Source organism: Anguilla rostrata, chromosome 1 (assembly GCF_018555375.3).
Source record: "Anguilla rostrata isolate EN2019 chromosome 1, ASM1855537v3, whole genome shotgun sequence".
In the NCBI taxonomy this organism is placed as follows: Eukaryota; Metazoa; Chordata; class Actinopteri; order Anguilliformes; family Anguillidae; genus Anguilla; species Anguilla rostrata.
The window spans coordinates 30,946,520-30,955,575 of NC_057933.1; the positions used below are offsets into that span (position 1 = coordinate 30,946,520).

At 39.0% G+C, this 9,056-nt stretch overlaps 1 protein-coding gene across 1 annotated transcript; it reads right to left on the reverse strand.

Annotated features, from left to right (window-relative positions):
- Nucleotides 1–355: 355 nt before the first annotated feature.
- Nucleotides 356–8,073, reverse strand: LOC135254238 (superoxide dismutase [Mn], mitochondrial). Its single transcript, XM_064334399.1, has 5 exons — nucleotides 7,891–8,073; nucleotides 4,645–4,838; nucleotides 3,282–3,398; nucleotides 2,031–2,210; nucleotides 356–736 (listed from the first exon to the last, which is right to left on the reverse strand). Exons 1-5 carry the CDS (start codon nucleotides 7,944–7,946, stop codon nucleotides 591–593), a joined length of 693 nt encoding a protein of 230 aa, XP_064190469.1. The 5' UTR covers nucleotides 7,947–8,073; the 3' UTR covers nucleotides 356–590.
- Nucleotides 8,074–9,056: the final 983 nt, after the last annotated feature.

Below are 9,056 nucleotides of genomic sequence, written 5' to 3' on the forward strand. Positions count from 1 at the left end.
TCAGAGGAAGGCACATCCTCATCAGTGCTCCTCTGACCCAAAGAAGGATGTTGCAGCAATGAGACAGGCCTATAAATACAATTAGACATTCCAATTTGGGATTTAAAAAAAACAAAAAACAAAGAAGCAACAAAAATAAAAAATAAAAAGAAACATATTGTTGCTTAAATCTGATCCAACAGTACTGGTGATTATGTCACTGAAGTTGGAATAAAGTCAAATAAAGTACCAAGCAGTATAAGGGATACCTAATTTGGTTCTCACACCCACAACCTTCAGATTCCAATTCCCTCGCAACTACACTACTACGATAAACTGTAAATGTGTGAGCAGAAGTCCAATACAAACAACTCAAAATTGTTATATATTTTTATTAAACACAAGTAAACCATATTCTTAACATTTTTAGATTTTCAACTGACTGACTGGGATAAACAGCGTTCTCATCTGAACATTACTATTTTTTCAACCCATTCTCTCAACCTGCCTTTTGAATAAGTGTTTTATAAGTTGGTCAGAATCACTGCATAAAGTGTACTGGCAAGGGTATGTCCTAATGAGAAGTATTCATTAGCGTAGTGTGACAGGTCTCATTTCTTAGCCGACTGAAACCTCTCTGTAATATTCTCCCAGTTCACAACATTCCAGATGGCCTTGACGTAATCCGGCCTGACGTTCTTGTACTGGAGATAGTAAGCGTGCTCCCACACATCAATTCCTAGGAGAGGAATAAGACCTAAAAAAGGAGAAAATAAATAAATTAATTAATTAATTAATTAATTAAGAAAGAACAACATCAGTCCCCCTAGTGGCCACAAGTATTATAATTAGCATTGAGACAGGAGTGGTTATAGCAGTATTACTGATTTTTTCTTACTCCCGTTGAAATAAAATCTATTTAAAATGTAATATGGCTCAAATATTTGTCATGGATGCAGGTTATGATTTGTTCCAAAGGAAAAATCCAAACCCCTTCTTTACCAATAAACCCTTTACAACATTACTTGCTAGTTAGTGGTATGGGTAAAGGGCTGGGTTTTTACCTACTCTTGCTTCACCTGCCTTTGAAATGATCATGTTAGATGCCCAGTTTTCACAGAACACGTTAACGAGTTCAATGCTTCAGCTGGACATTAATGATCTAGTTCAGGTTTTACTTGAATCAGGCTAACGAAACAAATAGAGTCCTACAATTGGTGGTACACACAAGCCTGCTTATGGTAAGACCTAGATTTGCTCAAACTGCTATGGATTAGGATTATTTCCAACCCATTCCTTATAATCAGTTATAGTCTGGAGACAGGGTGGGAGAAGCCTGTAGCCATAGATTACTTTCCTTACCGTCACCTGTCAATCAGATGTGACCCCACTTTACTTGGGCTGGCTCTTGATAGGCGGCTATGGTTGTCTACCCCTCATGACAGCATGGGATCTCAATCCCTATCCTAGTAGCTATGCAGCTATAGATTACTCCTGGTACTTTATTACACTCCCTGTAATGGCCTTTTCAATTTTCTTTGCCATGCTTCCGACGGGGCTCTTGCCCCAAATCCCGAGAATTTTGCCGCTGCGGTCCGGCCTCTTTTGTCACCGTCTCCACCCTGCCCGCTTCCGTCGCTGCCTGCTGCTCCCCGCCATCGCCACCCAGTCCTGCGCATCATCTGAGCCGCCACCTCAGGATTGTCACTTAGCTGCCTAATTTGATCAGCGTGAACTTTGACTGACTGACAAAGCTGCACCCTGAGCCGACCAGAGGAGGATGGGTTCCCCCCTTGAGCCTGGTTTCGTCCTTGGTTTTGTCCTATCTGTTACAGGGAGTTTTTCCTTGCCACTGTTGCCTTAGGCTTGCTCCTGAGGGGGTTTTTGGCCAGGGTTGTCTGTGAAGCATATTGTGACAATTGTTTGTGAAATGTGCTATATAAATAAATTTTGATTTGATTTGATTTGATTCCACCAGAGATGTGAACCCATGTCCTTCTAGTCCCAAGTGCACAGTACAGTTACAGCTCCTCAGGTAGGAAGTGGCTGACCTGTGGTTCCCTGCAGGGGGTCCTGGTTGCTGCAGGCAGCAACTCTTAGCCGCCCGCTCTCCTTGTCGTAGCCCAGCCAACCCCAGCCGGAGCCCTGCACGGCAACCGACGCCATGGACATCTTCTCCCTCAGCTTCTCGAAAGAGCCAAAGTCTCTTTTTATGGCCTCCATTAGCTCCCCTGCGAGACAGCAAGAGGCCAAAAACTTCACTGCGAATGCACTGTAAATTTATTTATTTAAAAAAAAATAATAATTAAAGTGAACCAATTTCTCATTAAGGGTTTTACAGAAGAAATTACAACTTGAAACACTGGTGTAATCTGTTTAATATTTTAATATTATTTATCAGTTTGCTTACTTATCACTATTAATTATCACTTACCACATTGCTCTTTCAGAGAGAAGTATCCTGCAACTATTATAGTGACTGACAGATTAGTGCAAAAGGGCAAATCTCAAATATGGTCATACAGCAAACATACGTAAAAAACGTATTTGATGTATCCTATCCAAAAATACTCTTGGAAAGAAGTAGTTCTTTGTCATTTAAAAACACATGGTATTTAAATACATAAATTATTTGGACATAAATTCAGAACTATTTTCACATATGAAAATATATATTTTTTTACATATGCATTTAAAAAAAACAGTATTTTCAATTAAAAATCTGGATGTAAAAATAATTTTGGATGCATTTGAAAATATGCATTTTAATGTTATAAGTGACCTCATTTGGAATAATACAACAATACAACATTCATAAACTGAATTTAACTTGACATATGGAAGTATGTACTATAAAAATAATATCATATTCAGTAATCATTATATGTAGGTATACGCAGGGAAAAAGTATTTGAGGATAACAAATTTACTTTGGGGAAAAAATACTTAATTATATACTATTTCACTCAATGTGGAATTTGTTATATAGGCTACTTTTAGGGGGTTGCCTCTAATGTGCGAATAAGAAAAGTGGTATTATCTTTGAAATTGGACAAAATACTTGACGTAAAACTGGCCAGAATCAGTGGGATCCACCTAAACACAGAAAATTAAGATTTGGTTCCAAATAGCCTAGCATTTGAGAACTTTAACTGCAGGTAACGGTTTGTTTTTTTATTTTATTAGAAAGATTCAAATATACAGGAAACCGCTTTTTCAAATACAAATAATTAGATGCTCGCGCATTTTATCCAGGTCTTCTATACAGTCACAAAGTGAAAATTCTTTACTCCTTGCATTACCTTGAGGTTCCCCTCCTCCATTAGGGGACAGGTTTGTCCAGAATATGGTGTGGTTGACATGGCCACCACCATTAAACTTCAGAGCAGGCTGCAGAGCAACCTGTGCAGTAACATCACCTGAAATCCATAGAGAAGAATAACAATTTAAATTATTTTCGGCTGGACCGCAACAGCGGAGCCAGCCCTACAAACGCGAATGTCTGTGACTGACTGAGTGACTGAGTGATGAAGTTACACCATTGGTCGGCCAGAGAGGTCCAGTCATATACTAGGTTTAGACCTAGTCTTGTTTTAAAAAATATGACCATCGAACGCTACAGTTAGAAAAGTATACAGTTGGTGCAACGAGGAACACATAGTAAAATTATGGTGAAAACAATGGGCTGAACAGTATTTACCAAAGACTTAAAGGAGTACCATAGTGATTTTCACACTTTCTCGGTTTTATGTGCTATTTGCACAAGAGGCATTGAAGAAACACAATGAGTAAAGTATTAAATATGTCCGTTCTGTATTTTTGAAGAAATATGCGTTTTAAATTTATTGTCCTATTTTCAACCGGTTGACAAAGTTGTCAACTTGGTGCGTCACGAACACAGTAACCACTCCCCTTTCCAGGCCCCGTAAACCCATGGATAACTCGAGACCCATAGTTTGCGCCGCTGGCTTACAGGCAAGACAATGCAAATATTTGACTAACGTCAGGTTCACTTAAATTAGAGTGCCTTTTAAGGACTATTAGATAATTTCTGGTTATATTCATTTAGCTAGCTAGCTAGCTAGCTAACGTTAGCTAGCTTGCTTTCATAAGGCAATGTTATCGATAACGTTAGTTAGCTAGTTTGCTTTTATGAGGACGTTATAGTTGTACTTTTATCTTAACTTGGCTAGCTAGATAGCAAAAATTATAATTGGATATAAGTCAACGTCCTTACCTTAGCTATCTATCGATACTTGATATACTACTAAGCTAGCTAGCTTGTGAAAAGTCTCCCAAAAAGAGCGTGTATCATGGGGGTAGCTATGGTAACGGGGCACGGTCTGTCAATCATAGCTAACTGACAGTTCTCATTACCACGCCCAGACGGTTCGGGTGAACTTTTATAGTGGGAAATTTAGGCTTAGAAAAATACGTTTTAAATTACATTGAAATGACTGAATAATAAAAAAATTATGCACATTTCTTTTGTTGTTGCCTAAAGACAACTGGGAAGTGACACGTTCAAACACCATGTTACTCCTTTAAAGCAACAGTTGATCTTTAAAATCTGTTCTGTTGTTGTCTTCCAGAGCCATGGGTAGTCAATAAAGTCACACAAAATTCAACACACATGGGCACTTTCTTGTAGTGAGGCAAACTCACCCTTGGCTAATGCCTCCTTGTATTTCTCCTCTGTGACATTGAGGTTATTGACATATGTGGCGTGGTGTTTGCTGTGGTGCAGCTGCATGATCTCCGCACTGATGTGCGGTTCCAGGGCCCCATAGTCGTACGTTAGATCGGGAAGGGTGTGCTTCTGCTTCGAGGACACCACACAGCTCAGGGAGATGGCGCACCTGTAGTCAAATTTTATAAGATATACTTTCATTTACATTTCACTGAAGGAGAAAAAAAATATTCTAATCTTTGCCCATACAGCAAGCTCTCCTCTGACTGGTCTGAACTTGTGCCAACAGAAGCCCCTTTTGAAATATTTTCATTAAGGGTGAGGTTAATGTCCGAAACGTATTTTGCTTCCTTGATTGATTGATTGATTGGTTGATTGATTGATTTTATTCGATAATTTTTAAAAAGAGAAAAACATGCATCTGAAGCAAGCTTATCATACACATTATTTAAAATAAAACTATCAAGGATAGACACAATAAAGCTAATAGATTATTTACACTGTGGTCCTTTTTTGGAAGGGGGTGTGTGGTTAGGCAGCATGCAAAAAATGTGTTTTAGCAGCATAAATTACAACACAACATCCAACACATCAACAACATCAGTAGATCAACACCGAATCAAACTACCTATCAGCATCAGTATTACATAATCCCAAACATCTCAAATTGCACATCCAATTAGATTAACTTAATCCAATGTCAGCACCTAAAATGCCATAGAAGGCCATTGTGCCCACTGCTTAGACATAGGCTATATCATCATCATCATCATTATCATCATCATCACTATCATTATCAGCATCATCTTAACATCATCATCATCATCAAAAACAACATATAATACAAAATAATCAGTAATACAGTAAGGCATGTACACAGCCTCGTCCTTTTTAAAGGTCACCACTTATCCATTTTTGCAAACAGGACTTCAATAAATTTGCATTTCTTGTTGTTTACAGATCTCTAGGCAAACTGTTCCAAAGAACAGCCGCAGAATAAAAAAATGACTCCTTTCCTATACGACTCCTGAACCTAACAAGCACAAAATCAGTGGAGCTCACTCTAGTGGAGTACGAATGGGTATCCCTGACACTATTAAAACAGTCGCTGAAATATCTTGGTACTTCACCATAAAAAAAACCTATGAACTAGGCACAACTTTATCTGCTTCACTCTGTCTTCAAACTTGAGCCATCTCAGGCTCTCATAGTGTGAGGGTTCGAGGTGAGTACATGCTGGTAACCTTAATATGATCCTAACTAACTTGTTTTGCGATGTTTGCAATTTGTTTTTAAAAACTTTTGGGACACTGTTGAACCAAGATCAACAAGCATTAGTCGAAGTGGCACTGTATAAGAGCACCTGCTAGTGTTACCATAGCCACTTGATTGAGAAATATGGAGATTCTGGCTAAGAATCTGATCTTATAGTTAATCTTTATAAGAACTTTCAGTGCCCTGCTCTCTCCAGATAGATGATTATCAAGAACACAACCAAGATAATTCGCAGACTCCTTCTCTGTAATCAATGTGTCTCCTACCACAACTCTAAAACCAGGGGATTTCCTTAGTCTAACCTTGGACCCAAACAAGATTGACTCAGTTTTCCCTTTATGGAGGGACAGCTTATTGTCCCTTAACCAGTCACTGACTTTCTGCGCTTTTGTCTTTGTGGGAAACAAGCAGGGCAGAGTCGTCAGCATACAGGAAGAGGTCACAGGATCAAGCTGAAGGTCATTGATGTAAAGAAGAAGAGTGGACCCAGAACACTCCCCTGTGGGACACCACATTCCACAGTCTTGGGATCGGAGAATACTCCATTAACACCCACCATCTGCTGTTTACCTTCTAGATAGGAACTGACCCACTTAAAAGCTCCATCATTGAAGCCCAGAGCCTTGAGCTTCATTGACAAGATAACATGACCCACTGTATCAAATGCTTTCTGGAGGTCCAGCATTACCATTCTGCAAAATTTACCCTCATCTACCTCTCTTTTGATGTAGTCTGTTAGAAACAGCAGACAAGTGTCCTTTCTGTCAAAACTGTTTGCTAGCAACGTTCTGCAACAATCTGAAAGCATGTTTGTTTTCATACGTTAAACGTGGCCAAAATCAATAGGAGCATTCTTTGGAGCTTTTATGCTTTTAATGTCGTCCAAATAAATATCAGCTTGAAATTTTAAGCACCACACTATCACAACTCCAAAGGGTTCGTATAATATTTTAACTCCGAGAACATAGCTCCACAAGTTACATTACTTGTTGGGCTACATAATTTGCAATCGCTTCATCATTCTCAAACGTGTAGGCGTGCTAGACAGCGGTTCTGATTATTTCTCTCATTTCTATTTGACCTACGCACAGAGCCCTTACAAATTTTGTCAGGTCGATCCACTGAACTCTAGGATATGGGTCGTAAACGCACACCCTTCAGAGTTGACCTAACTAGAACACGAATTTAACGAATGTGAATTTAAGAACTGTGTCACATCTTAACTCACACAAACGCTTGCAACTGGACGTTCAATCCAACCTAGTCTTTTAGTGTATAAACATGTCGCGCTTTTCTTAATTTGAACGCAGTCCCTAGTTATGCAATCAGTGACGATACAAAAAATAAAGCGCTAGACTAGCAACATTCTCAACGGCGGGTGAAATGAGGGCAGCCTTCCAACACTGCTACGCAGTTAGACTGTAGCAAAGTTTAGCCTAAATAACAACTTTCAACTTAACTTGTATAACAATGATTTTCCATGTTAGCTAACTGCTTGGCAGCATGGTTTGCAATGCATCACCAGAGATGTCACATAATGAAAGCTAAGCACAAAGTCCTAACAAATCTCTTATCATGGTAAAAGCTAAGATTGCAGGATTCGATGCAGCCAATTTAACACCCTAATAAAAACTTTAAAATGCAGTTAGCTAATAGTATTTCTAATATTATAAAGTTAGTAAATCACACTGGCGTAACGTTATGCTGTCACTCATTTTGCTATGTTATCCAAGTTAGCAATGAATGGACGACAACAACATTTGGACGTAAACTGGCACCAATGCCAGTATGAATGGGAATTAACAAACCAAGAAAAAAGCAACACAGAAATAAACAGTTAGCCTATGGCGCTAGCTAGCCATGTTCTTGTCATATCAAGATGGCCATCTAACAGTTACATTACAACAGCCCCTCGCAGACCACTGGCTATTCACATATTATTTTACCTGGGAATATGGTTGAATCTGCACAGCATTCCTGTGCACCGCTGCACAGTCAACATCTCTAGACTAGCTAACGTTTGCTAGCAGTTGCAATGTTATTTTGCAGTAACTAACGTTAGCTACAGAATACAAGCGCTCGCACGTTTAACCTGTCAGTGCAAACCGCCCTTGACCTTTGAACTTCCTACGTAATAAATAAAGGCGACATGGCTTTCACAACAGATATGTACAGCACTGGCTTTCACCACAGAAATGTTCTGTGATTTTCACAGTCACCTGGGAACATACGAAAAGTATCCATTTGAGTGCGTGGTACCAAATAAGTCAGGATATACACAGCAAAATTATTTAAAACACATTCATTTTGAAACCGCTATTTCGTTAAAAGCAAAACGATAATACCATTCATGTGACTGCGTTCGTCCAACCAACTGTCTCTGCGTGTTGCTTTTCTCATTGCAAATAATACACAATCTCCTTTAACTGGTCCACATGGCAGCGCGGCACATATAAAAGTAACGATTGGTGTGAATTTGTGTGAAGTTATGCCTACGTCATAGTGTTGCGCCCTCGATATGCACAGATCAGTAATTCATGTGGATGGACAAAGGTTCATGAAAGCGCAAAAAAGGTTCAATTGTGAGTTACTCTATCAAATGGGATTTTTGAAGATTAGTATTTCATCCTCAACAACCTCATCAAGTCGTAGTTTTGCAGTAACAAGCATAAGCCTCAAATCTTGAGCTTGAAGTCCCAATAATTAAGCCCCAAGCAAAAACAGGGAAGTCTCAAATTACGGTGATCATGTCAAGCCACTGAGTTAAAAATTTGAGTCCTAAACAAGTCCTTATGTGTGTTTAATTTAATGTTTTAAATTCTCAAACCAACAGAATTATGTCTTCCTATGTAATAGCTAGTAAAGCATATTATAATCAGATCTTCATGCAGAAAGAATTTATTGCTGTTTCAAGTAAACTTGGACAAACACAGTGCTGTGTTTGTTGGGCTAGCAAAAATCCGCTGGCTAACCAGTACGTTCTTACCCTTGCTTTTGTAACTTCAAGTGCCAAACAAGGTTTGAAGTTGTGGCACTTACATCTGAATTTTTGTTGTAAATCTTGCGGGTTGCTCTTGTCTTGATGATGGCCTACTTTTTGTACAAAAAGCTG

Coding starts and splice junctions, on each gene's coding strand:
- LOC135254238 (XM_064334399.1), bottom strand. CDS start 7,946: ATGTTGACTGTGCAGCGGTGCACAGGAATGCTGTGCAGATTCAACCAT. Junction 3,399..4,644: donor CAAGGAGGCATTAGCCAAGG/GTGAGTTTGCCT, acceptor TATGGATTTCAG/GTGATGTTACTGCACAGGTT. Junction 737..2,030: donor CCCCCTGCAGGGAACCACAG/GTCAGCCACTTC, acceptor CTCCTTTTTTAG/GTCTTATTCCTCTCCTAGGA.